This window comes from Lagopus leucura, unplaced genomic scaffold, assembly GCF_019238085.1.
Source record: "Lagopus leucura isolate 7727_CA_CO unplaced genomic scaffold, USGS_WTPT01 35047-0_obj-0_obj, whole genome shotgun sequence".
NCBI lineage: Eukaryota > Metazoa > Chordata > Aves > Galliformes > Phasianidae > Lagopus > Lagopus leucura.
In genome coordinates, this window is record NW_024964125.1 from 7,048 (window position 1) to 34,883 (window position 27,836).

At 49.1% G+C, this 27,836-nt stretch overlaps 1 protein-coding gene across 4 annotated transcripts; it reads left to right on the forward strand.

Annotated features, from left to right (window-relative positions):
* VPS45 (vacuolar protein sorting 45 homolog) lies at positions 1-26,640 on the forward strand. Of its 4 annotated transcripts, none has more exons than XM_042891850.1 (15): positions 1-159; positions 233-367; positions 444-504; positions 3,044-3,123; positions 3,560-3,628; positions 3,919-4,056; positions 4,444-4,641; positions 5,757-5,891; positions 6,251-6,364; positions 6,995-7,162; positions 10,659-10,817; positions 11,515-11,622; positions 12,429-12,550; positions 18,927-19,058; positions 26,074-26,640. In XM_042891850.1, the coding sequence occupies exons 1-15, from the start codon at positions 67-69 to the stop codon at positions 26,159-26,161; spliced, it is 1,800 nt and encodes a 599-aa protein (XP_042747784.1). In that variant the 5' UTR covers positions 1-66; the 3' UTR covers positions 26,162-26,640. The 4 variants fall into 4 exon arrangements, with proteins under 4 accessions (XP_042747784.1, XP_042747785.1, XP_042747786.1 ...); XM_042891851.1 differs by having other exon boundaries at positions 4,444-4,554; XM_042891852.1 differs by lacking the exon at positions 18,927-19,058.
* The last annotated feature ends 1,196 nt before the right edge of the window (positions 26,641-27,836 follow it).

Consider the following 27,836-nt stretch of genomic DNA (forward strand, 5'->3'; position numbering starts at 1 on the left):
TCCCCTGCCGCTGGAGGGCTGCGCGGCCCGGCGCGGAGCGGAGCGGGGCTGAGGCGCACAGCGGAGATGAACGCCGTTCTCGCCGTGAAGCAGTACGTGTCGAAAATGATCGAGGACAGCGGGCCGGGCATGAAGGTGCTCCTGATGGACCGGGAGACGGTGAGCGGCGGGGCCGGGCCGGGCGGGGCGCGGGGCCGGTGTTCGGCGCGCGGTGACGCGGCCCTCCCCGCAGCCCGGCGCGGTCAGCATGGTGTACACGCAGTCCGAGATCCTGCAGAAGGAGGTTTACCTCTTCGAGCGCATCGACTCCCCCGGCAGGGAGCCCATGAAGCACCTGAAGGCCGTCTGCTTCCTGCGGCCCACCAAGGTGAGAGCCCTCCCCGCGGGGAGACGGTGGGGCTGAGCGCCTCTGATCGCCGCTCTGTCGCTGTGTGTTCCTTCAGGAGAACGTGCACTGCCTCATTCAGGAGCTGCGGAGGCCGAAGTACAGCATCTATTATATCTGTAAGTACGTGCTGTTCGGAGCTCCCGACGTTCAGTGAGGCGCCGATGGGAGGCGCTGGCCTCCCCCGCGGGCAGAGTGCCACTGAGATTCTGAAAATGCCTGAATTGCAGGTTTTACATTGTTTAGATCGCCAGATCTAAGTTTACCCTTTAATGTATTTATCGGTGGTGCAGACAGTGGGACCAAGTGCACCCTCAGCAGTGGCTGATGGCACTGAGTGGATCACAGAATCACAGAATCATAGGGGATGGAAGGGACCTGCAGAGATCACGGAGTCCAACCCCCTGCCAAAGCAGTTCCTACAGCAGGTCGCACAAGTTGGTGTGCAGGCAGGTCTGGAACATCTGCAGAGAAGGAGACTCCAGCAGTCCCTGGGCAGCTGCGCCAGCGCTCCACCACCTCACCAAAGCAGTTCTTTGCACGTTTGTACAGAACTTCCTGTGCTGCAGTTTCTGGCTGTTCCCCCTTGTCCTGTCTCTACACACTGCTGAAAAGAGCCCGGCCTCGCCGCTCTGCCCCCCACACCTCAGATATTTATAGACCTGGATCAGGTCCCCTCTCAGTCTTCTTTTCTCAAGGCTACACAGACCCAGTTCACTCAGCCTTTCTCCATAGGGGAGATGCTCCAGGCCCTTCACCATTTTGTGGTCTTCTCCTGGACTCTTTCCAAGAGATTCCTGTCTTTTTTCGTACAGAGCCCAGAACTGGACACAGTGCTCCAGATGAGGCCTTACCAGGGCAGAGTAAAGAGGAGGATCACCTCCCTCGACCTGCTGGCCATGCTCTTTTTAATGCATGCCAGGATGCCATTGGCCCTCTTGGCCACGAGGGCACACTGCTGGCTCATGGCCGACCTTTCGTCCACCAGGACACCCAGGTCCCTCTCCGCAGAGTGGAGCGGTGCAGTTGGCATAGCAGAAGGAAGGGATGGTGTCCAAAGGGAGCTGGGCAGGCTGAGGAATGGGCCCACATATAAACTCAGTGAGGTTCAACGGGGCTGAAGGCTGTGTTGGGTCGGGGCAATCCCAGATACGAGTACAGACTGGGAGAAGAACTCCTTAAGAGCTGTCCTACAGAGAAAGATTTGAGAGTCCTGATGGATGAGAAGCTGGAGATGAGTCAGCCGTGAACGCTCACAGCCTACCAGGCCAACTGCATCCTGGGCTGCACCAGCAAAAGGGTGGCAGTGGGGCAGGGAGGGATTTTCCCCCTCTGCTCTGCCCTCATGTGGCCCCATCTGGAGTAGTGTGTCCAGGGCTGGGCCCCAGCACAAGAAAAACAGCTGTTGGAGAGGGTTCAAGGAGGCCATGAAGACTGTCAAAGGGCTGGAGCACCTGTCCTGCAAAGGAGCTGGGGGTGTCAGCCTGGAGGAGAGAAGGCTCCAGGGAGACCTGAGAGCAGCCTTCCAGTACTTAAATGGTGGTTATAAGAAAAATCAACTTTTTCCTCAGATAGTGATTGGATAAAGGGGAGCACATTAAAATGAGAGGGGAGATTCAGGCTGACATTGGGGAATGTTTTCAGTGAGGGTGTGATGAGGCCGTGATGCTGCTGCCCAATGAAAGTGTCGGTGCCCCATCCCTGGAGGTGCCTAAAGCTGTGCTGCATGGGGCCCTGGGCAGCCTGACGTGGGGAGGGGGAGCATCCAGCCCATGGCAGAGGGATTTGAGCTCTGTGATCTCTGAGATCCCTTCCAACTGAAGCCATTCTATGAAATTGTTTTAGAAAAAGTTACGTGCATATAAAATAAAATAGTTAAACTGGAACAACTGACAAGAATCTTCATAAAGCAATGCCATAACCCATATTACTCTCCTATGGCTATTCCTGAAAACTTCAGGGATTTCGAAGCTTCGTGGTGCTTCGTAAACATGAAAGAAGCTGACTTTAGAGTGCCTTTATTACAGTGGAAACAGAGATGAGACACTGGCCTAAATGTTGAAGGTAAATCATTCAGAGACAATGTTAACTTGTTGGGCCAAACCCAGAACGCAGCATCTTGTAACCCTGGTGGATCAGACAGGAGTTCCTCACGCGTTCTGTTCGTGCTGTAGAATGTTCGGTAGGTTTGGAAATGGAAATGTAACTACAGCGGCCTTTCTGTTGAGGTGCAGCCGTCGTGCACGCCAGGTTCTGGGCAGTGATCCGCAGTGGCCTCCAGGTGTCCCTGTCGGCCCGCAGTGCTGGAGGAGCAGCTCCGGGTTGCAGGGGCGGCTGGTGGTGACCTGGTGACACGGCGATGCTGAGAAGCTCCAGCTTGCAGTAAGCTGGCCACAGTGTTAAACTAGTTAATAGTGCTTATCTTTTAGCTTTATAAATCTACTAATTACAGCCATGTATGGCGTTACCTAATTGAGCAGATGCTGAGCAGGGAGAGGTAAGAGAGACTACCTGCACAGTAATTATGGCTGTGAAGGCAAATTGTGTTGCAGTCCACTCCTGCTCCAGGGGAGAATCGGGTCATGCTGTGCTGTGGTGTTCTTGTGTTCTGTGTCACTCACGGAGCCCAACTGCTCTTTCTCTGTTGTTTTCTTTCAGATTTCAGTAATGTGATCAGTAAGAGTGATATCAAGGCATTAGCTGAGGCTGATGAACAGGAAGTTGTGGCAGAAATTCAGGTGAATTTTGAATCTTTTAAGTAGATTTCTTAATCCGAGGGCATTAGGAGGTGGATACACACGCTAGCAAACATGCATGTCTCAAAAGGAGGACTCTGGAGGTCTTGAACAGTGAGCAACAACACTGCAGAAAACCCGTGTGTTCCATTTCTCTCTGCCCTCCAGTTGCTGGAGCTGCTGGCATCATTTCACAAGGCTGCTGTGTGTTTGTTGGCATCAACAAAGAGCTATCTACGTGAAAAGTACAGCAGGAAGTGGCAGTGGAGTTGTCAGCAGAAGTGTAAAGATGATGAGTATGTAGGCATGGAGGAAGGAGAAGTGATCAGAGTCAGTGAGTGCAGCGCTTAGGGTTTTAACGTTGCCAATACACATTGCTCTTGTGGGCTGAACAGGGCTTGGCAGGGCATTAACTGTATTTGCTTTCACTTGTTGGCAGGAGTTCTATGGAGATTACATTGCAGTGAATCCACACGTTTTTTCTCTCAACCTCTTGGGCTGCTGCCAGGTATGCAAAAAGCTAACTGTCCTGCAGGGCTCCGGGGCCTTATTTTCTGGTGACAGAGGGCCCAGTAGCCACAGCCAAGTGGGTGCAGTGGCAGTGGTTGCCCAGCAGGCAGAATGCCGTGTCCAGCCCCAAAGGGTGGCTGGTTGTTAGCAGAAATTACAGTCTGGACTGTGGCCTTTGGTGTACCTGCTCCTGTAGTCAACATGCAGTCTGCTTGGAGGGAAATGCAGCTTCATGGGACAAAGGATTGGGGATGGCACGTCCATCTCTCAAGCAACCTTTCCTTCTAGGGTCGCAACTGGGATCCAGCCCAGCTGTCCAGGACAACTCAAGGGCTGACTGCTCTGCTTCTGTCCCTGAAGAAATGCCCCATGATTCGATACCAACTCTCTTCTGAGCCAGCAAAGAGGCTTGCTGAATGTGTGAAGGTGCGGTGAGCAGTGTTAAGTGAGTTTGGCAACTTTGCTTAATTTTTGTTTAACGTTTTTTCCGTAATGTTCTTTAGCCAGTTCTTGTCAGTCCTTCCATTTCTATGTTATGTGGCTTTCGGCAGGTCGCATCCCCTTGTTTCTGCCTCCCCCAACCTCTGCAAGAAGCGAAGGCCCTTATTTCTCACAAGTCCCATTAACTGCAGTGCGTTACTGATGCCTTTTGAAAGCAGGAGCTGTTTTCTCAATAGCAGTGTAGACTGAGATAGCAGTGCAACTTGTTTTTCTCCAGCTTTTCACTTTTTATTCATCTGTTACAAAAGTGAGGGGGAACTTTTTCCAGGTATACTTGTAACCATGTGGGTTTTTTTGTATGTTTCTCGACAGCAAGTAATCACTAAGGAGTATGAGCTGTTTGACTTCCGTCGCACTGAGGTTCCTCCTTTGCTTCTTATTCTGGACCGCTCAGACGATGCCATCACCCCCCTGCTGAACCAGGTGAATCACCTCAGCTGTCCAAGGGGGAGCAGTGAGTGCTGGCAGTGCACAGAGCCTCGTGGCAGCAGCTCACAGCCTGACGGTGTGGTTTGTATTCAGGGGTGAAAAGTATTGCCCCCGTTCTTTTGCAATCTTTCTTTTATCTTGTGGCTCAATTTTCAGACTGTTGAGCGTGGGTTGTACGTGTTGGCTTCACAGGCAGAGGTGGCCAAAGATCAGATCAAGTACACTTTCACAAGACACACTTTGCATTTGGAGTCCTGGTGTCTCAGCAGTGTTGTGTTAAATGGTGTGTCTGTGCAGGCTGCTTGGTAGTACGTGGCCATGTTTACAGTTGTTGATGGGTGGCAGCATTTTTCTGTGATTTGTTTCTTTGCTGCATTGTCGCTGTGCTGCAGACCTGGCATTGCTCTGTTTCTCTCCTTTCTGTGGGATATGCTCAGATCTCAAGTCACTCTGGGTTACCCCAGCTGCAGGCAGCGCTGTGTGGGAGCTGGTGGCGATCCTTGTGCACTGGAGCAATCTGATAGTCAGCAGCCAAGCTCACGTGTGGCTTGTAGAGTTAAGGACAGCACTCAGCACAGGGTACCAAAAGTGTTGTCTGCTGTGTGGAGATTTTCTGTCCAGAAGAGAGAGTCAAATGAATGTAAATGCAGCGTCAGGCATGCCAGCACTCTGATCAGCCTTCAGTTTTCTCTCTAAATTAAAATGAGTCTTCCCAGAATAAATATAGGAACTCACTGATGTACAGGAACTCTCCAATTGCTGTGTAAGAAGCACAGGAGTGTGTAGGAAATTATAGTTTGTAACTGTGGAACCTCTGCAGCCAAAAATAAATGTTCATTCACAGGAGAAGGGGGAGCTAATGGTGGCAAATAGAGCTGCTGGAACAGGAATACGAATCCCAGTTGTTGTGCTTTTAGAGTCATTTCCTTTGAATGTACCTGCGGTAAGCAGCCTCGGGTGGGGGTGGTTTTCCTACATGTTGGCATCAGCACCTCTGACACTGAGATGCCTTTGTGATAGGAACAGCATTTATTTCTGACTGTAATGTTCTGACAGAAGCTTGAGGAGGAGACCCTCTGAGTCCGCCCTGTTACTGGAGGAATGGGAAATGACCTTGAGCAGCCTGGAATCTTTTCCAGTGCAGTGTGGTACCGTGCTGAAGGCAACACTCGCCTTTCTCTCTCCCCATGTGCCAGTGGACGTACCAGGCTATGGTTCATGAATTGCTGGGCATCAACAACAACCGCGTTGACCTCTCGCGTGTGCCGGGCATCAGTAAGGATCTCCGGGAGGTGGTCCTGTCTGCTGAGAACGACGAGTTCTACGCCAACGTAGGTGGCTGTGTCTTATGGTGGGGATCTCCCTGAGTAGCTGAATGCTGGAGTCAGGTTCCATTCTTGGAACCTTTCGGTCCTTCAGTGACTCTGAATGTTAAGGTGAGGAAAGTTTATGTAGGGTGAAGTCACTGTCGTGCAGGCAGTGTCTGATGTGTAATAACACGTTTTTTTGATAGTTGTAAATAAAATCTGGACCAATCACAAAGCTGTTTGGTCAAGTTTGAGTGTCAAATAGATGAGGTGATCTGCAGTGGTACTGAAGTGTTTTGGGTTCAGAGTGTCTCTGTGTCTTAGCTGTATTAGAACTCGTGTTCAGATGGTTTTCTCTCAGCTGCCCTCCTTGTTCCATGCAGAACATGTACCTGAACTTTGCAGAGATTGGCAGTAACATCAAGAATCTTATGGAGGATTTCCAGAAGAGGAAACCTAAGGAGCAGCAGAAGCTGGAATCCATAGCAGATATGAAGGTACCGACAGGACTTGGCAGGTAGTGCAGGTCACTGCTGACTGCACGCTGTCTGCATTCAGTTCAGACCTCTGCAGTGAGTGATCTGTGGGGCAGGAACCACTGTCCTGTGTTCAGCACGGTATTTTTTACTGGGATCCAGACCCTGGGGTTGGCCTTTCTGCACCGCTGCAGCACAGCCTGCTTGCTCTGACTGCTCCCTGAGCTGCTGTTAGAGCCTGCTGGAAGCCAGAATCCCCCCAGCTGAGTTGATAAGCTCTAGTTCAGGTACTTGGCGTAACCCAGTGTGGCTGTGTAGACTTCCCGTCTGAGCTGGGCCACTTGGCAGCTGCCCACAGCAGGGTCTGTTAATTCAGTCGCTGCTGATGATTTAAAGAATCCTGGCAGTGTCTCTGGAGTTACTTGACGTGTTCTTTTATTTTGGGTGTAAACAAAAAGCACAACCAAAAATCTCCTTGTATCTGGAGAAATCTTCCAGTCTTTTTCTGGATTTGAGGTGCCTGACCATCCGTGCACCTGCAGTGGTCTTGCTTATTAGTGGATCTGTACAACCCGGTGACAAATTGTATAAACCTCTCTTGACTGCTGCTTTTATTCTGAAGAAGGTGTCGCTCTGGTTTCCCCCTCGCAGGCATTTGTGGAGAACTACCCTCAGTTCAAGAAGATGTCAGGCACGGTGTCAAAGCACGTGACGGTGGTAGGAGAGCTCTCGCGGCTGGTTGGTGAGCGCAGCCTGCTGGAGGTGTCTGAGGTGGAGCAGGAGCTGGCCTGTCACAGCGACCATTCCAGCGCCCTCCAGGTACTTTGGGCTCGGAACCTGGCTGCGGTCCTTTGAATTCAGATGTTTTGCTCCTGGCAGCCTCCTGCTGATGGAAGTTTGATACTGAGAATCAGTGGGAGTTTTGCGTGCAGATGTCCTGCAGGGTAGGGACATAAGATGTTAGGATTACTCTTCTCCTACCTGTTCAGTTCCGATGGGGATGAATCAGAGTTAATAACTGGCTTGAGAAGCATCTTTGCAAAGTCTGTCTACGTTTCACAGCACAGCATTCCTTCATTGTATGTGGCTGGTTGGGACGTGGCAAGCTGCCTGGATAGGCACCAGTAAAACAAAACTTGGACCCCTATGCAGGATTTTCTTGTATTTGTTGGGAAGGAGAAGAAATGGAATCCATAACTAAACCAGACCATTCCTTGGGATGATGACTTTTACTTCTTTTCTAAAAAACAGTGTAAAACAGTGAAAAGCCTTTTAGATAAAAGATTTCTTTGGCAGAGAGGACTGAAAAAGCCTACAAGAGACTTCTGTTGTGGCTGAGTTTAGACTGAAGTTTTGACCCTGTGCTGGCTTGTTGGATTCCATGACCTGACCTAATATCTGACAGTATGTCAATAATGATGAATTGTGGCTGCTGACTATTCAGAGAAAATAGCAGTATTGTTAAGAGTGACTGTATTATAGCAGAGTTCAACCACTGACTCAGTATTAGAAAGCGAATCATTTATTTTTTTATAGCTGGGATAGAAGTTACAGCATATAATGGAGTCATTCACACTTTGATTAGAAAATAAAAAGAATTTTGAACAGATTTGACAGACATGTTTTCTTTACCTCTGTTACTCTGTTCTCCAGGTGGGTGGCTAAGTGGTAACATCAGCTCTTCGAGCACTGCTGTCTATTGCCAGATCCTGAGCTGATGTAGATCAGCATAGATGTGCTGAAATCATCACAGCTCTATGGATCTACCAGCATACAGATGGGACTTGATAGCTTATATTTGGTAGAATTTTGATGACCAAGTATTGAAGTGGGATTGTAACCATAAAATGCATTTGCTGAGCACAACCCCTCATGCTCTCTTGCTATATCATGGTTTCTAGGTTTCTTGTGCAGGTTAAAAGACAAATGTTTGACTTCTAATCTGTCAGCACATCATGTCTGTCTGTGATCTTTGTTTCTGATGTTACAAGCTGTGCTCTGCTGAAGGCAGCACAGAGTTTGAGTGCTGAAAGTTGGGTGCTTGGCATTGGGGTCCATTTTGAAGAAATGTTGATTTTTGTTGTAGTCGGTTACCTCAGATTCACTGGAGGAAGGGCTGACATGAACTTCTGGAGGTGGAGCAGTTGCATGTTACAGCTTTGGGGTGAGAGGAATACGTGGCAGTGCTGGAAGCTGGATTGAGATGGAGGGAGAGCAGCCCCCACTGAGTGGCACGCGGTGGTGGTCAGGTTGTTAGCTAGGCTCACCTAATTCAGGTCTGCACTGAGTGGTGTTTTGAGGTTTTTATGGCACATAGGCTGCCTGCATTTCTTTACAGCCACATGCCTAAAGGGCTGTGTTGTGTTTCTATCAACTGAGAGGGACTGAAAACCAAATAGCAGCTAGAGAATAAATGCAAAATGCAAAAATGGAAGTGGTATCTTTCTATATGAGAGATCAGTATCTCTTTAGTTGCAGTGCCCCAGGCTGTTCCCTGCTGCAGTCTCTTAATGGCAGCGAAGGGGCAAGGCCACAGACACAATGGAGAATAACCAGTGCACAAAATAAAGGCAGAATTGTTCTCCCACTGATGTAACTTCAGCAATTGTTAATTTCTGTGGTGGCCTGGGGCCCCTGAGAACAGTACGTTTTGGTTATTCTTTTCCTGGTCTCTTATTAATCCTGACATTGTACATGAGCCTTGAGAGATGAATGGGAGGTTTTGAATCCCATCTCCTTAGATGGACAATAGCTTTTCTGTTTACAAGTTTCCCGCTTATAGAGGCATTGCCACTGTGCTGCCAGCACAGGATCCAGAACGTGGCAAGCAGGCATCGCTGTGGGACTCTGCCCTCACCCTGGCAGGTGAATTCCTGACCACAAGAAGAGTTTCTTCGTTAGCTTCAGTGAACAGTGAGCAGCCAGGATTTCACCCCATGTTTTTGTAACTGGTCTGCATCAGTGGAACGGATGGCAACAAACACAGCTGAATCAGTTCGGTCGATAACAACTGTTACAGTATTGTTTCACAGCTGTTCACTGAATATTTCCGTGCTGCCTCTCTGTTCTGGGAGGCTGGGAGAATGTTGCCAAGATGTGCTGGGATTTTTGGAGTGTTTGAAGGTCATGTTCTCCTGTAGCATGGAAAAAATCCTCCTCGCTGGTTCTGTCCCTGTCTTGGAAGTGCCATTTCAATCACTGTACGACTGGAAGCTCTGCTGCTCTCTTGAATCAATACAGGCTGATGTTTTGCTTTAAGCACAGGGAAGACTGCAGACTTTGTTGTGCCCTGAAGTGTCGGTCCGGTCCTTAACCTTCAGGTGCAGTCAGCAGTGCTGCCTCTTCCTTGAGATCCATCTCCAGGCTTGGTGTTAAGGAGCCTGTTGCTCCCACTGCTCTCCTAAGCTGCCAACTTGGCTCTGGTGTTTTTTCCTCTGTTAACTTCAGTATCTCAACTGTACGGCTCTGCGCAGTGACTGAGGAGCTGCAGAGAGGAAATAAGTGCTTCTGTTGTAATGACAAGGAGTAGCACTTACAGGGCAAATTGTCAGCTGACAAGATAGAATAACGTCCTGCCCGCAGTCCCTGCAGGGAACATGGCATGCCTCAGGGCTTCTGAGTCTGTTCTGGAAATGCTTTAGCAGGTGGCCTCTGGGATGTGCAGTCCTTGTGTTTACAATGCTGCCATGTTCTGTTCAGCAGAAAAACAAATAATCTGCATGTTAGAAGTAAATAACTGTGGATTTCTGTATTTATTTCTCCAGTAATCTTTCTTTGCCTTTCCGTGCTTTAATTCTTTGTTTCAAAGTGCTTTGTTTGCTTCCCCCCAGCCCCACACTTCTCACATCCAGAGATTGTCTGAGACTTCGATGCTTCATTCCCACACCTTCCACAACAAAACAAACTGTAGCTCTGCTAGCACTTTTTCCTTGATGGTTGATATTACGATGGAACCTGTGGGCCAGCTTTTGCTGTATTCAGGTTGGAAAAGGAAAGGGCGAAGATTAAAGGTTTCTGCAAGCTTCTGCGACCCCATTTGGGAGGAGTGCACTGAGCTGGGCTCACTGTGAGGCACATTATGAGAGTTACAGAGAATTACAGGGGATTCCAGTCATGAAAACAACTTGCAGTCCATTATACAGCAGTAAATCTAAACAAAGAGCATATAAGAAGCTCAGGTCTGTTGCTTATGGTCGCTTAATTCCCTTGCGTTCCTCCTGCTTGCAATTTTGTTACTAAGCAATGGGCTTGGTGTTATCTGATTTCATGTGCTCTGAAGGCCTCTCCATTAATCCCACTTGGTATCTTGTTGCAGAATGTGCGGCGCCTCCTGCAGAACCCCAAGGTGACTGAGCTCGATGCTGCCCGGCTGGTGATGCTCTATGCCCTGCACTACGAGCGGCACAGCAGCAACAGCCTGCCAGGGCTGATGGCAGATCTCAAGAATAGGGGTGTTTCTGAGAGATACCGAAAGGTAATGCAGTATTTCTCCTTCTGCTGGATGAATGAGTGGGGCAGAAGGGCACACAGGTGTCGGATTGTTCTTAGTTGCTGGAGGATGCCTGTTGCTTGCCTTAACGTAGCATAATACTTTTTTTCTGTTGAATTGCACCACACTTCTCAATAAGAGCACGGAGCTTGGCTGGGGCCTGAAGATGTTAAAGACATAGCTAATTACTTAATGTCCATTTCCAAAATCAGTGATGTCATGAAGGATTCTACAAAGCAGAGATGGTGTGTTTGGCAGGAGTCTAGACCTGGTGTATGGCATGCACTTTTCCTTTCTCCTTCTTCCACCTCCTGCTGAATAGGCAATAGCTGTAGCAAGGGACTTAACCAAAACAGTAAGGGGGGCTTGGCTGGGAGGGAGAGGGTGGCAGAGCTTGACAGATGTAGTGAGCTGCTGGAGAGGAGGTGGAGGGGCAGGATAATGTCACTGTATCTTCATCTTCTGATGTGCTGTCACTGCAGAGGACTGTGGGAATGAAAGCATTTCTCCTTATGCAGGCAGTGCCGTGGCTTCTTGTGTTCGGAGAACACTTCTCTTCCTTCTTTCCTCTCTCTGACTTCTTGGTCATTGTCCCAGTACCTCCACTGAACCTGATAGGACAGCTGCGTGAAATTTTGTTTCCCAGGTTAACAGCACTCTGGTTTTGCCTCTCTCTGTACAGCTGGTCTCTGCTGTTGTGGAATATGGAGGGAAACGGGTCCGGGGCAGCGACCTGTTCAGTCCCAAGGATGCTGTAGCCATCACAAAACAGTTCCTCAAAGGACTGAAGGTATGGATCTGCCGTAGATGGAATAATGACAGCTTTAGTCAAAGCTCCAGTAATAGGGCAGGATTCTTAGCCGTGCGTTCTGGCTTTCAGAGGTGTTCATGTTCTAGGCCTGGGTCTGTCTCCTTCACAGGGGCCTACGTGGCTCAGTGGCCAGAAGGGTGGTGGTGGGGGTGGCCCAGATAAAAGAGGAGCAAAAAAACCCAGCGGCAGTGATTTAAGGAAAAAACCTTAATGAAATGCAAACTAATTGGAATTGAAGCTAATAAATCAAATGAATGAAAGAGAGTTTTTGGTACTGAGTCTCTGATGTTGCATCGGCCGCCAGGGAGCTGGAAGGAGACAGAGATTGCGTGACCTCTCCATTCTTCTGTCTTTTCCCTCCTGCCGGAAGACAGAAAATAACAAAATGAAGTCTTCTGGTGCTGAGTCTTTTCCTGGCCCATGGAAGCTGTAGTTCATTCTTCTCTTCAGAACACGGACCTGCCCCATGAACTCCTCAGCTCCCACCATGGCATGGTGCTGTGGATGTAGAATACCAATGGAAAGAACGATAAAACCATGACACAGAGTTTAATAGCTTTTTAGAGGTCTAATAGTAAGTGCGCTGAACGTTTGAGGGGTAATTCTCATTTTAGGCAGTGGAAGTTGGTTGCTGAAAAGCCCCTCTAAGTCTTGACTCAGCGGTTAATAGCTGCTATATCCATCAGATGCTGGGGCTCTTTGAGTGTGGCTTTGCTGATCAGCTTTCTTTCAGCATGTCTGCCTTGCTGTATTTATTCATAATGGGAGCTTCTTTTGCACTGTAGGGTGTTGAGAATGTGTATACACAACACCAGCCTCTCCTTCAAGAAACACTGGATCAGCTCATCAAAGGAAAACTGAAGGACAGCCAGTACCCCTACTTGGGTCCCAACACGCTCCGTGACAGGTATGTGGGGTCTTGCTGGGCAGCACCTGGAGTTGAAAAACGTCTGCTCCTCCCTGTGCTCCCACTTGCTTTATTCTTTGCCCATAGGTGAAAAAAATTCAGGCTTGCTGAATAAATGTTCTGATCAAGTGGGTATTTCTTGAGCTGTCAGGTAGGTGCCAGGCTGTTAAAGCTGAAATACAGTCGTCTTTTCTCCATGTTCAGTGCTGACCAAAACATGACATTCCCACTGGAAGTAAGAGCTTAGGTAAGGATGAAGGCACTGCACCAGGCTGCCAGGATGTTCATGTGATGGATTTCAACATGCCCCCTAACTTCAGCCCGTGCCATCTGGCGTTTACGTGCAGAGAACCAAAAATAGTCCAACTGCTAACTCTCCCTTCTGAGCCAGTTACTATTTCTGATTAGAATGGGATGTTGCTGATTATGGCCAGTAACTGTAATTGAAAAGAACTCTGGCTGCCTGGTTCTAGCTGACTTTGCTAGATCTAGGCTAACCTGTTGTCAGTGAAGTCATTGAAGATAAATGTGGGCCTCAGAGGGAGGCACTGAGTTGGTAGAGAGAGCTACAAGTTCTTTAGCAGCTTTCTGTACAAAACCCCCATTTGTTTGGTATCTCAGTTTCCTTTCTGTAAGTTACCTTAAGTTCTGCAGCATGCTGGCTGGCATTTCTTATTCCTCCTAGTAGTGGTGTCCTTGGAGGGGAAGATCTTGATCCTGCTTTGGTTCCTTTGGGTGATCTGTGGTGAGACCAGCACAGCTGTTCTCTCAGTCTTCTCAAACGTTCACTGAATGCCGCAGGGTTTTACTTGCAGCATTACAACAGTCATCGTGCCCTTCACACCCTGCGTATGAGTGGCTTTTTATCAGCAACTGCCACATTTGTGGCATTTACTGCAGGGAAGTCTGAGCTAAATGGAATATGCAGGTTTGTTTGGAGCTGGAGGAAGTGGGCTTGGGGACCAAGGGGCAGCAGCATCAGGTAGGTGGGAGGAGCAGGATCGTTCTGTCTGGCTCTTTGAGGTAACGCACACACTGGTCTTCCCACTTAGCCCTGCTTTGGGGCATCTGCATCCACCTGAGGAAAGCAAAAATGTGTTTCGTAACAGGGAAGGATCCAAATTCCATGCCAAGTTGGTGGCAGGGGATATAAATCACTTCGTTTATGAATTAAAGAATTATAATCATACAAGAATCAGTTTGTTAATGTATGTCCTTGGTAGACTGAAACCTGCCTGCCTTACTCCAAATTTTCCTTTAAAAAATAAAATGGTGGAGTTTGGACAGGGTGGATGGGCGGCTTTAATGAGTGTGAGATATCAGGGCCCCTTCCTAGCAGCAGATACGGCAGCAAGAATGCCGTCCTCCATCTCCTTGAAAGGAGCCCAATGAAAAGAGATGGAGTGATGGGATCTGAAACAGAGTGGGCAGAACAGCAGACCTGCATCCAGGCAGCCCTGACTCTGGTTGCTTCTGAACTGACTAAAAGCAAATGGTCTTCTGACCTTTGTTTTCTCATTCTTAGGACCCATTTACGTTCTGCTGAGTTGTGTTTCACTTAGGTTCCTCTTTAAATGTTTAAGAGCGTGTGGTTGTTGGGGCTGTTCCCATATGGGGAAATCTTGTTCAGCTTAAGACGTGAGAACTCTAGGAATCAAAGGTTCTGTAGCTTTGACGAAACATCAGTGCCAAAATACTTCTGTGCCTGGTCTTTATTTGCTTTTCAAAACGGAGGTGCAGCACTGTGCTGTATCTTGGGTATGAATATTAAGTGCCATGAAACTGAGTTCTCATCTAAAGACAGATTCTAGCTATCAATTTTGGAAGAAAAAGAACTGCTGTATGGTGTTGCTGTAGTGCCAGATGAGTTGAGTGAGGACTTGACATTAAATAGTTTTGCAGAACTTTCACTAAATTGCAGCCTGAGGCAAACTGGGCAGTCCTGCCTTCTCACTGTTTGCAGAGGATGGTGTTACCATGACTGGCAGCAGTTCAGCAGCAGGTCGGGGCAAAAAGCTTTGTATTTTTTGATCAAAGGGAGGCAGTTGCTTCAACAGCAGAGAATTCAAAAGGATTCTTTTTAACTGCTTCTTTCTGTATTAAACATCACACTGTTGCGAGGAAGGAAAAGCTCATGGTCCAAATTCATCTGTGGAAATTGGCAGCGGTGAAGGAGAGGGAATCTGCAAAACAGTGAGCAGGGTTCCTAGGAGAGAGCAATAAGCAATTCTGCTTGATTTTGCTTCCTTTTCTTTCTTGCTATGTTAAATGTTGTCCTTTTCTAGCAGGCCATAAGCCTGCAGTCCCCTCTACCTTACAGCTGGAAAGTACCAACAGGAAAAGTTCCTACAGCTCCTTCCCATTGCAGCAATGTGTGTGAGCCCCGCTGCGCTGTGCTCTGCAGAAGATCCTCCAAAGGCTCGTGACACATTTAGAGTGCTGGCTGGGCTCTGCAAAGCGTGCCCTTTGGGTGGCATTTTTGCTTTGTTTAAGCTTTGGGATTGCCCGGGAATTTCTCTTCATAGGGCATTTGTCCTGGCAGACCAAGGCCTGGTGGTGCTTTACATGAGAACTCAGTGATACGTCCAGTGATCCAGGGTATGCTGTGACCTACAGCCTGAGTGTGATCTTTCACCTGTGATGTTGTTGAAGGGGGAGCTGCTCTTGACTGCTTGAGGAGAGGAAGAATTGGGAAGAATTCACCATTATAAACGTGACACACATCTGAAGGGATGGGTGAGGAGTCTCCTTAGGCAGCAAACGTAAAATCTCCATATTTGGAAACATCAGCTTGCAGCGTGTGGTGTGGCACCACTCAGCTGTGTCCTTTTTTATCTGAGTTCACACAACACCACCCTGAAGATGGTGGAACGCAGTGCCATTGCTGAACCATGCGTATTATCTTGGGTTTCGTATGATTGCTGTTTTGTAGCTTTTTTTTTTAGGCCAGAACTCTGGCAGTGTCCTTGTTTGTTCGAGGCAGTTGCTTTATCCTCCTCTGTGAAATGCTCAAGCATTTAGCTGTTAAATTGGCAGTTAACCCGAGGAAATACATAGTCACAGATTGGGGCTGAGCAGCACAACAGCTGGAGGTGGCGTTCCTGCAGATTGCTTTCCCACTAATCCTGTAAGTCTTGGGGTTTCTTCCTGTTCCAAAATTGCTTACTGTTTGCCCATGATAGAAGCAAGCATTCCCTGGGCACTCCATGAGAACACTGAGATGTTTTTCACGTGGCTTATATTCATGTGTGTTCATATGTGTATATATATGTATATATATATGGCTTTTTTCCTTGCTGTTGATGTGTGTACATATATGTGTGTACATATAAAACCCACCCCGAACTTCCATCTGTAGGGTTTCTTAGTTCAGCCTCTCTTAGCAGTTTGATATGTGATCCTCATCAGTGCTACATGAAGTATGGCTGTTCCTGGCACTATCAGGCTGCTCCTGCTTTCATTTAAGGTAGTGGAGGAGTGCTGGGGTGCCGACAGGAATGGTCTTATTATTTGCTGCTGCTTGTCCTGTGTGTACTTAGTTCCTCTTTAGCTTGATGTGATTTGTCATCATTTTCAAACCTATTTTAACACATCTGTAGATCCTTCATAAGACACTTCTCTGTTCTTGACCTTGAGGTTGAAAAACTCTCAAATCGTCCCTCCTGTGCATCTGGGCTTTGCATAAGCGAGAAACACGGTTTCCCTTCCTCAGCCAAGCCTTGTTTCTGTGAAGTGATTGGGCTGCTAATGCACAGCCACCTCACTTGTGGAGATCCAACACCAATTCATGTAACCCCGTGTCCTAGAGGGAAACTGTGACCTCGGGACTTGGGACTGCCCCTGTGATGAGAATGAGCAGGAGAGGTGTCTTGGGACATGGTAGATGATGGCAGATTCGTGGGCTGGTTCACGGTAAGATGATGGGTTGGTGGTTAGGATGTGTTGGCGGTTGGCTTTGATGATCTTAGTGGTCTTTTCCAGCCTTAATGATTCTGTGATTCTGTAAGTGGACACATGGGGGTGGTTGGTGTTGAACTTGATGATCTTAGTGGTCTTTTCCAACCTTTACAATTCTGTGATATTTCAGAGGAGCGCATGGGAACTGGCCACACAGCTTCTGCATTGAAATCTTCAGGTCTCTTAAAGTTCCAACCCAAAATGCATAAATGATGGCATTGGAGGTCGATGCTGTGGACTTCAGGCCGCTAATAGGCTTCATTTCCCAGTTGCTCCTGCGATCCAGTTAGTAAAGATGTCTTTACCTGGAAGCTCCATACTGACCTGCAGGCTTCCTTACCTGAAAGGGATTCTCCCTAAGAGCTGTGCATCGCCTACATGCCACATCTCTTACACATATTGGGATAAAAATGGGTTTGTAAGGATTTTTAATATGATTCTTTTTTTTTCAGACAATCCACAGGTGCTTATCAGATCCCTTCATTGCTGTGCTTCGCCTTCCCTCTGATTTCCGTTCCCAAGAGACTTGGGCACATTTGCATCTGGCTTTCAGAGCGGCCTGCCTGAACGCAGGCAAAAAGACAAGGTGCAGCACTGCTGTGCTCTGGGGCTGCTCAGTGGCTCATGCTGTCACTGCAGGGCAGAACCCTCAGTCTGCCTGAGCAAGATGTCTGAACCTGCACAACTTGGGTGTGCGCTTGCTGTATATAACCTGCTTGTCTTAAGGCTGCAGTGCAGATTTCACAGCCTGTTCCTGCACAGGAGACACAGAGTCGCTCTGCAGGGAGACAAGCACACGAATCCCAGTCTCCGTAAGGGAAGCTGATGCAGCACAGACTGAAATCGCATCCCGTGCTCCTGGCTGCATGGCTAAGCCGTGCACAAGGACACTTGCCACTGTGTCCAGAGAGTGCTGGCACAGAGCATCTGATAGAACGTGCTGTAATCATGTGGGCTTCTCTGCAGAGGATTCCATTCTAACTCTTGTACTTTACAAGGAGGCTCTGCAGTAAGTTGCTCACAGGTTTCAGGCACTGAGGCTGCAGTTTTCCCTCTCCTCCCCACACTGGCAGTCTGCCTGCACCTCCTAAAGTATCCTGAAGACTTTGTTTTGGCTGTTCAGGGCATGTTATGCTGACCTAACCGAAGAAAACACCCATGCTTATTGATTATTGAAGATTATTGGTAACAGTGGTCGCTTTGAGGAGGGATTTTTCTTACCTTTCTGCATCCTTTCCAGGGGCAGGGAGGCAGTAGAGTGCACCTGATGCTAACACTCTTGTTTGGAGCCAGCATCCCATTCTGTTGGCAGAAGCAGTTTTGCTCTTTGTAGGGCTCTCTTGTCAGTGACAGCTCTTCTGAAGTGAGTGCCACGGCTCCTCCGGGCAGTAACAGGTCTCTGGGGCTTTCCAGGGTGGCTTCTCAGCAAGGAGTAACCGAAGACAGCATTAAGGTGCATGCCAGGGTCATCCCTGTCTTATGCTTCATTTGTTTTGTCACTGATCCAGAGCTTGCACAGACAGAGCAGATGAATGCCTGCTGCTTTCACCACTGCAGCAAGTGCCTGTGTTCTAACAGAGGTGCCTGCTTGGAAAGCAGAGACTAGTTTTGAGACTGTGGCAGAAAGTTAATTGTGTTGAGACTTGCCTGCTTTCCAGAGTTGAAACACTCTGGTTCCAGCAGGGGATGGTGTGCAGCTGACGGGATGCAATCCAGATCTTTCACTATAGATTGTGCAGAAATCGTTCTTTTAGCTTCTAGGTGGTAGCAAAAGCTGATTTATGGGTGGTAAGCACATTGTGCTGTCCTTGAGAACGGAAAGGCATTGGGGAGAATGGTGCAGGGAAAGACCAGCCTTCCCTTGAAAGCAGGACATGCAGGACGTGTGCCTGGTTTTGCATTTTGCTAGATGCAGACACTTCCCATCTCCCTTCCTCCTTTTTCCTCTGTAAAATCCTGTATTTAGGATTCCTTAGGGAATGTAGCCTTGGAGGTAAACCCAAGCATAAATCCTCTGTTCTGTAATCAGCCAGCAAAACTGCAGCTGACCCTTCCAACCAAGCCTGAGAGCACTGAAGCTCCACTGCTGTCCTCGTTTGACTCCAAATTGATCTGAATTTCACAGCCACAGCGGCGTCTCCATCATGCATTGAACATTGGTGATGTGTGGCGGTGGAGCTCCGCAGGGATACGGCGTGTGGGTGTGCAGAGGAGGCTGTCAGGACCGCGAGCACAGAGTGTAAATGTTTAGGAGAGGCAGTGTTTGAAAGGCGACTTCGTGGGCTGTGTGTTGTCAGTCTTCAGCCCAGCGCATCACAGAAATGAAACGTGGTCTGCGAGAGAAACCAGCAGGACTGCTGCCTCCGTGCCATTGCTGGTACGGGATTTATGCAGGTCTGTATTTGTGTCTTTACTGCAGGCCCCAAGATATTATTGTTTTCATCATTGGAGGGGCGACTTACGAGGAGGCACTGACTGTGTACAACCTGAACCGCACCAACCCGGGCGTCAGGGTCGTCCTCGGCGGGACCACCATCCACAACACCAGGAGGTAACAGCCTTACTGCCAGGGGTCAGCGTGCCTTAAACTGCTGAACCGAATGTGAATGGGTGATGCCTGAGGGATCGTCACTGCTCAGCAGAACACAGAAATGTGTCTAAATGGTCTGAGCCCAGCACTGCTCATTATGGCTGAGAGACGTATTATCAAGCTGAAGGTTTAATGTTTGCTTTGCTGAATTCAAGGGCAAGGAAGTAGATCTGTGTAGGTTTTCCTGCTTGTAATTCACCATACACTGTACTGGGAATGAAAAGCCAGTGCAGCGCACAAGGATTCAGAGCTGACTGTGGTGTCATTGCTTCTGTTGAAATCTGGAGCAGTCGCATTTGATAGCAGTGAAGTTAGTGTACCTATGATTAGAATGGAGTTCTGCAATTGCGCTGCTTGCAGGCTCTGTGCTGCCCACGAGCCTGCAGAGCATTGGCTGTGCCTTCTGCGTTTCTCCCTGGAGAACTTTCCTTATTGGTTTGTTTTACACTCTGAGCTGCCTTTCCTGGGAGGCCAGGCAGTTGTGAGGGCTCAGTCCTGGAGGACTGAGAGCAGCCAGGGAGCACTGAGCACGCTGAGCTTCATTGATTTCCTGGGTACTGCCTGAGTCATTCTAGCAGCTGGCTAAAAATGCAGACCATGTTGAGGATTGTTTTCAGTCAGCACAGCTTGCTGCCTCAGCTGAGCAGAGGCATTTGTTGCACGTCTTACAGAAAGTCCAAGTAAGAAACAAGCTGAACAAATTGGGATCACCACAGGCCCCTGCCAGAATTTAGGATTCCAAACTTGGTCAGTTTTGCTTTTCTGTATCTTGTTTGCCTCACTTTGGTGACATCTTTGCCTTCCCATCTCACTGGATCCCTAACTAAGCAGATAATTTACTTTGAAATAGCTTCTGCTCCCTGACTGATGTACCTTGTCTCTTGCTTCCACTGAACAACATCTGAGCAGAAAGAATGGCCTCTGTTATAGAATTGCCCCAGTAATATCCTACCATCTTATTCCAAGAGAACTATTTTCATTCTTGTAGGAGGCAATCTACTGTAGGAGTCTTGTCTGTGTGAGCTGAATCAGGACCACTGGAGAGTGGTCTGTCACTGAACAGCCTCCAAAGGACGCTGCTCTCAGAAGGAGGGAATGTGACAGGTGACACGTCTCTGCCATGTGTTGCAGCAGGAAGTGTGGTGAAATCCAAGGCCTGGGGGAGCCCCTTGTTGTCCAGCAGCTGCTTGGAGCTGAAAGGGAGCGCCAGGCTGAGAGGGCAGGGCAGCTCCAGTGTGATCAAGTGGGAGCACAAACAGAATGGTGCAGCACTGCAAGAAGTTGTGCTTCTCAACGATGGCATTTTCAGAGCTGACGAACCACTCTGGGTGCCTCAGCAGTGCTCTGGAGCTCAGGAAGCACACGCTGTCATTGCCACAGGCTCTGTATGTCCGAAACACAGCTGCCAGGCGCTTCCTTGATCTCAGTTACTGACAGGTGCACACAGGTGTGGAGCATAGGCTAAAAAATGGTTTTGGTTTAAGGCCATGTCTGCGCTGTTGCTGCGTTAGGGTGTGATATTTTTAACACCCCTGCACTTTTGCCCTTCCTTTTCACACCTTCAGGCTCCAAAGCTGCCTACACAAAGCAGTAATAACTCTTATGCAAGGCGTTCCAGTGGTTCCCACCATCACTTTGCTAAAAAAAAAAAGCCCAAATCCACCAAATTCCCACTCCAAAATTTGGCCCTTTCTTTGGTTTAATATCAGCTGATGAGAAAGCTCCTGAGCTGGTGATAGCCCAGAAGCAAATTACTGTCATGAACTGGGTTACAGAGGCAAGTCTGTATTAGCCCACATATCAACCAGTGCCTGCTCAAATTACCAGGCTTCCTCGACCTTCTGCTTTCCAGAGTGGCTTTTGAACTAAATCCTGTGCTGGCCAGACCTGGAAATAGTAAGAAAATGAGATCAGACTAGCTGCTTTTTACTTAGGAAACAAAAGAAATGAAGTGAATTGTCATCTTGTAAGGATGCAGAACTGGTTCATGTTCAGCCTGACGTCCAGTGCAACCTCTCAACCTCTCAGTCTGCCATTGCATTCCAAGGCTGATTCTGACATCTGCCAACAGTCCTACATCAAACCTTAACCAGCGTTTGTGCTGAGAGCCTGGATAGCGCCGTCATCACATGACACTAAAAGCACAAAACCAGAGCGAGGATAGGAAGAAGGCACAGCTTTTCATTCCAGACTGGAGGCCAGGACCTGCTCTGCAAGGGTATCAGTGCAGCACATTCAGCAGAAACTGTCAATGGGGGAGGGAGAATGGAGGAAACCTCCTGGCAGCGTTTGGTCTGGAAGGAAAATGAGCAGGACAGGCGAGAAGGGATGGTTTTAGTTGTAGGTTCCCACCCCTGCTCTGCTGCTGACCTGTTAGGTGACAGTAGGAAACTTTCTGCTTCGTCTGTTTGCACCAGAAGGTCTCTGAGCTTTGTGAAATTGAAGATTTGCAACTACACTCCTTAGATTTGTTCTGTAAGGAGTAACATTAGCTAGCTGGGGCTTCTACCGTGACTGAGTTTTGGTGCATCCTCTGAATTATTTACAGAAAAACGAGGATACTGTATCAGAATTTGCATTTCAAAGAATGAAGTGAAAAAAAAGAAATAATTTCGAAAGGCTGTGGCTCTGTAGGGGGCTGATGGTACGGGGTCCTGTCTGGGAACACTGAGACGAGGGCTCTCAGGAGTCGTGCTCTGAAAATAGCCCTGTCCCAAGTGAGTTGCTTTTCCCTCGTGGCTTGAATAAGATTCCCTGAATGAGGGAAGGCCGCACTGGTAATAACAGCAGAGCTTCCCAGACAGAAAACTTAGTGCTTTTCAGGGGATGGCTGACGCTGTGCAGGAGGAGGAGCAGCAAACAGAACGGAGTGAGTCAGCTCCCACCAGGTACCTGAGGAGAGGAGGAAGGTTTCCTGTCTGCAGCGATCGTAGCAAAGCGTATGAGGATTCTGGCTATATCAGCAGATACAGCAATATGTGAGCAAACCTGGATTTGATGGTGTTCTAACTGCTCCGGTAATCCAGCAGACTTCATTTAATGAACCGCTGCTTATTTCTGCTGGATTAGGGCTGATACGTCGTAATAAACAGGGAGATTTTGATATTAATGTGAGGAGCAGCCCGTGTAAGCACACTAATCCCATGCTTTCATTGTTCTTACAGCCCAACTTAAATTGTGATCAACATCTGTGTTTATGGAGTGGGGGGTGGCATAGGGGCATCGATCTGCTTCTTAAGGCTGGCACAAACCAACCCTCAGAGCTGGTTGTGCCATTACAGCTCTGTGTTGGTGTAAAGCTTATTTGTGGAAGAGACAATCTGTGTTGTCCAATGGGATGCTTGAATGGTGGGTGAAAGTGCTCCTTTACGTACTGCCTTTGGAAGGTCTCAAATTGGGCACAGGAAGGACCTTTTTAAAGTTTCTTTATGCTACATGGTGATGTCAAGGAGAATCTGTCTGTGTTGATCTTCATGGATTTGTATCCATATATATGCAGGTATTTAATAGCAGTGCCCATATTCTGAAGTGAGGCATGAAGTCGGGGTTCCTTGTAAATAAATCAGGTTAGAGGCTCTCGTGTTGGAGATTATTCCTTGAGTTAACAAACTAACAGACTGCCCCTTACCATTCAGTGTACGGAAGGACACTGATACGTATTGGAAATGTTCTGAGATCCAGCAAGGTCGAAAAAAATGGGTTGTTTGTCAGGATTTTCAGTGTTTTTGTAATCAAACCACATTGTCTTCCTGTTACTTCGGAAATTTTTGCTGCCCTCCGAAAAACCCTTCTGCTACGATGTGATTCTGAGAAGGATAAGGAAGGGCTTTCCTGTACGATGAGCCCAGGCAGGGATGTGCCCCACGGAGGAGATCCCACAGCTGCTGCATGCACCATCGGCAGCTCTGCTGCTGCCCTGCCCCCAGGCAGAAGCACCAGGACAGGAGTGCAGAGCTCCTCTGTGTTCTCCCAGCGAGGTGATGAACTGTGAGGAGAGGCTGAGGATTGTTAATTGTGGGTTCTTTGGAGAAGTGTGTGTGTAATTATGTTTTTAAATTACAGCCATGGTGAATGTGAGAGTTCATTCTTGACTTGACTCCTGGCCATAGCAGTTACTGAGGAACCCGGATAAATGTGGGCAGATCTGTGCTGGAGTTGAATCTGTGGGTTCCCAGGGGTTTTCTCCTTGGAGGATTTCCGTATGCTGTTGTGTCTGTAGAGGGGCTGGGTGCTCGCACCAAAGAGCTCTGGAGCCTGCGGCTTTGCTGTGGCTTTAGGGCTAGGAGTGACATCAAAGTGTGTAATTATGGGGCTGTGGAGCCCGGTGTGTTTGGTTGAGAGCTGGAGAGCTGCTGCCACTTCCCAAAGAAAAAGCAAAGTGATTTCTTGCTGTTGGCAGACAGCTCCAGCACCGGTCCCATGGGCGCACAGCCCTGCTTCTCCTTCACAGCCACCTGGATTGCAAAGAAATTTCACTGGAGAAGGGGTTAAAAGAGATCAATAATGCCTAAAAGGGGATGAATGAGACCCTGAGACCATCTGGTGCGTGGGGCTGACTCATCCAGAGCACAGGTTAAGCAGAAACCTGCTGTGACTAATCCGAGGGGATGCCAGCCTGACCCACTTACCCACTTCCAGCAATAGCTCAGCTGTCTCTTGGTGCCCAGCTCGGCCGGCCCAGCCCGCGTTGTGATGCCGGTGATGCTGGTGCCCATAGGGGGAGCGCCCACCCCGGCCCTTAGGATCCTTAATCTGGAGGGAACAAGGTGTGGGAGCAGGTGGAGGCACCCCTGGTCCTCTCTGTGCTTCTGTATTTTCTGTGATGTTGGCGATGGGGAGACCGTTGTGCAGGAGCCCCTTTTAAAAGGAAAAGCAAGTCATCCTCTGTTGAGAACTCAGTCTGTGTGGCTCTAATGCCTACAAATAAAGCTGGAGGAGGGACGGCTCTGGCTGTAATTGCCGTGCTGGTGGACCACAGCAAAACGTACCTCCTGAACGTCAGGCTGCTGCCCTCAAGAATGCGTATTTCTGAGCAGTGCAGGGTTGAGATCTGCAGATTGGTGCAGGCATTTGCATGTGTTTGTTTGTTTTTAATTTTTAGAAACTCTCAGGATTCACAGCCTTCGCAGGTAGCCCCGTCTCACCCCACTTCTAGGTGAACAGAGATTTTGTAGTGTTTGTGGTGTATCCTGATTTTTATTTTAGGGTTTTTTTTTTTACTTTGTAAGCATTAACGTTAGGATAATTTGATCAGCATATTGAAGGCATGAGTCAGTGGGAGCCGGTGGCAGCATACAGTGCTGCCAGAGTAACCATCCTCCTGGAAACAGCCTCAGCAGAGCTCACGTGGCAGCACTGCTGTGGCGCTGCGCGCAGCCTCCCACGCTGCACAGAGCGGCGGTGCAGGCAGCCACCGTCCTGCTGGGGCGCAGGGCCTGCTCCTGCTTGGCTCTGCAGGCGGGAGAGCTGTGCAAGAGTGTGGAAAAGCCTGTAACTGAGCAAAAGCAATGCAGGAAGCCTTAAAGAATCACTCTTTCAAATCCTTCTTTTTATTATTCCTCTTGAATTAGTCTCAAACCTTAACCCACATCTAGACCTATTTAGACAAGGGTGCTCCCCTCGCTCGCCATCCTTTGCTGGATTAAGCTGCACTGTGAGTTGTGCAGGGGTTGAGGCTGCTGGAATGCAGCGTGCTGCAGCTGATGTTGGGTGAGCTCCAGCACATAGCAGAGAGCTGGTACCTGCTGCTCAGCCCCCTGCACCCATCCGCCCCGACAAGGAGCGGCTGTGCGCTCATGGCAGCTGTAAGCCTGGAAACTAAACCACCGTGGCATGCTTCAGGGATAGAACTGGCCTTTGAAGACTGCTTGGTGACAGAATGGGTGAAATTACTTCTGCAGACCTGTCGAGGTAGAAATCTTCTCTCTCGCTGCATAACCGAGGAGCCACAGTCCTGCCCACAGCAGGAGTTGGGTGCTGGCAAACAGGGCTGCCTGTGCAGCGATCTCATCTGTACAAGGGCTCTCAGGTGCTCTGCAAGCAAGAATGGGATTTTTCCCATGTCACACAGCCTAACTCAGCTCTTAAAGACATAACGGGGAATTTAAATGGAAATAGGTTTGGACTAAGACAGAGTGATCTTGTAAGCTCAGATTTCAGTGTCTCGGTCCCCAAAACGGCACAGCACAGACCCCCTTGTCCAAGTTCCTGCCCGCTCCAGGCTGTCCCCTCCAGTTGGCCAGCTCTACCCCTGATCCACAGCACAAGGGTTTGCTGAGAATCCCAAATGTGGCCCTGAAGAAGTTGTCCTTTTGTTTTCCTATGTGGAACCATTGCTCTGGTACATGGCTGAGCCAATTGCTTGGGACCCCAACCTCTCTTAGGAAAATCGGAGAGAGAAGGCAGAAGGGTGAAGCTTTGTCTTTAAGCATTTTACTTAGTCCTTGAGCTCTGGCTGGATTAATGCTTGGCGCCCAGAGATTTCCATGAGGCTTATTGGATTGAACCATAAAACATGGTTCAAACAGGCTGAAATCAGAGTGAGGATCCCAGGCAGGTGAGAGCCCTGCAATGGGCTGAGGGAGGCTGAGCACAACCCAGGGCTGCTTTCAGAATGCCCTGCTGCAAAATGCCAAGGATGCCACAGCAGGAGGTTTCCACCCTGCCTCTTCCTGCTCTCTTATCCTCACAGGAAGGCTGAGAACAAGCAGAAAACCAAGCCTGAGTTCTGACCTTCCTGGGTTTGTTGCCAAGAATCAAACGGGGCTGCCAGTAAACCCAGGTGCAGAGCTGGGCTGAGAGCTAGGAGCTCATTTTGGGAGCCTTACGGGATGGGCATTTAGGGAGGAATGGATCTTCTCAGCTTCCTTGCCGGCTGCCTGGGTTTTGTTGCCCAGGGAGCGCTTGTTGGTGTGGTTCAGAGGCCACGTGGTTGCTTTCTGTTGGCTGGGAGACTAACCTGAGCTTTGCTTGGCAGCTTCCTCGAGGAGGTTACAGCTTCAGGTTTCCGCGGCCGAAGCACCGAGGGCTCCCATGCTGCACCGAGGCCGAGCAGCAGGCGGTGAAGCTGGGGCAGTTCCTGCCTCCCCATCCTCTGTGCTGGCATTGGTGCCTGCATGCAGGAACGTGCCCCAGACTGCAGCACCCACACCGCCTCCGCTGGACGTGGGACGCTCAGAACATCCCTCTGCAAGCACTGCGTGTCTGCTGCCATGCTGCCCTGAGGCTCTGCGCTGCTGATGTGTCCGGACACACGTGAGTCCCCTAACGAACATCTGGTGACATGGCCCAGACCTTCATGTGCATCTCTGGAAGGTGAAGCTGACGGGCACTGCTCAGTTGTCTGTATATTTTGAGTCCTATTAAATAACCCATTTTGGCTGAACCTCTTTTCTATTAAAGAGTGCCACTCCATGCTTCATCTTCTCCATTAACTTCCCTTTACTGTAAGAAAGCTGCACCACTCAGTGCCCCTTTCCTCGCTCCCATGTTCTGAAAAAGTGTTGTGATTTCTATTTAACAATAAAAATTACTCTTGCAGTAATTAAACGTATTGGGTTTGAAAAGAAATAAGAACACTGCAGTGATGGAGCAGAGCTGGGCTAGGAGGTGGCCAGTTGGCATTCTGCTGAGCATGGAGCTGGACCAGGGACAGACAGACAGACAGACAGCGCTGCAGTCCCTGCAGTGCCTCCTGCCAGGAGCATCCAGGAGAGATGCGGACTCTCTGTCCCTTCAAGAGGAATTGGTTTTTTTTCAGAATTACATTTAATTTAGGTACAGGAACTGTGAAAAGGTTGAGTCGAAACAGACATCAGCAGACCGGATGCGTGGCTTCTGGGAACGTCTGCTGCCAATGAACGTGGCTCTCCTTATCTCCTGCCTTCCCGTAATTAAGTAAGACTGAACCTCCCGTTCCCTGAGAGCTCTGCAGGGCTGCTGGATGGAAAGTGCTTGAATTCAGACTCATTTCTCTGGCTTAATTCCCTGAAGCAAGGTCACTGCAAGGCTGGGCGCCTCTCCATCCAAAAACCTTCCCGCAGTGCTGAAGGATTGATGCTTCATGTGCACGGAGCTGCTCCAGGGCTCCTGCATGAAAACAATGGGGTCAAGGCACAGGGCAGGGTTCCCACACATCATTAGGGAGCGTTTCCTTCCTAACTCAGGACCGTCAGCATTGTGGTCAGAGGGATTGGATCCTGCAGGGGTTTCCAGCCCATCACCTTCATCCTGGCACTTAGGAAGCTGACACATTTTGCTGCTTTCAGGACAAATCCCTGCAATGCCACGGTCCTTGGGCAGTGGGGTTGCTGCGGTTCTGGAGGCGGGAGGCAGGGGTACCAACCCAGTGAGATGCCCAGGCTTCATTTAACCAGATCAGGCGGCTCGGTTTCTTACCAGCACGCTGCCAGTTGTGTACTAGCTCCTCTGTGGTGGATTAAGAGACTACAGCTTGCACCAGCCTTTACCAGGGGAAACCCGAGGCTTGCTTTTGCAGCCTCCCTCGTACAACTTTGTGCTTACAGCCCAATGCAAGCACAGAAGGTTTGGTCCAAGCTCAGCACAAAGTCCTTCGGGCCCACAGGTTGGTATTTTTCCCCTTTCTCTCCATATCATGAGCTCTGGGTCTTGGTACAACATGGTTGTTGTGCCAGCACCACATGTTGCCAGCACCTGAGAAGGGCTTGTTCACAAAGTGCTGCAAGTGGGGCTCATGCACTGCCCTGAACCCACCAGCAG

Coding starts and splice junctions, on each gene's coding strand:
- VPS45 (XM_042891850.1), top strand. CDS start 67: ATGAACGCCGTTCTCGCCGTGAAGCAGTACGTGTCGAAAATGATCGAG. Junction 3,124..3,559: donor AAGTTGTGGCAGAAATTCAG/GTGAATTTTGAA, acceptor ACTTGTTGGCAG/GAGTTCTATGGAGATTACAT. Junction 7,163..10,658: donor ACCATTCCAGCGCCCTCCAG/GTACTTTGGGCT, acceptor ATCTTGTTGCAG/AATGTGCGGCGCCTCCTGCA.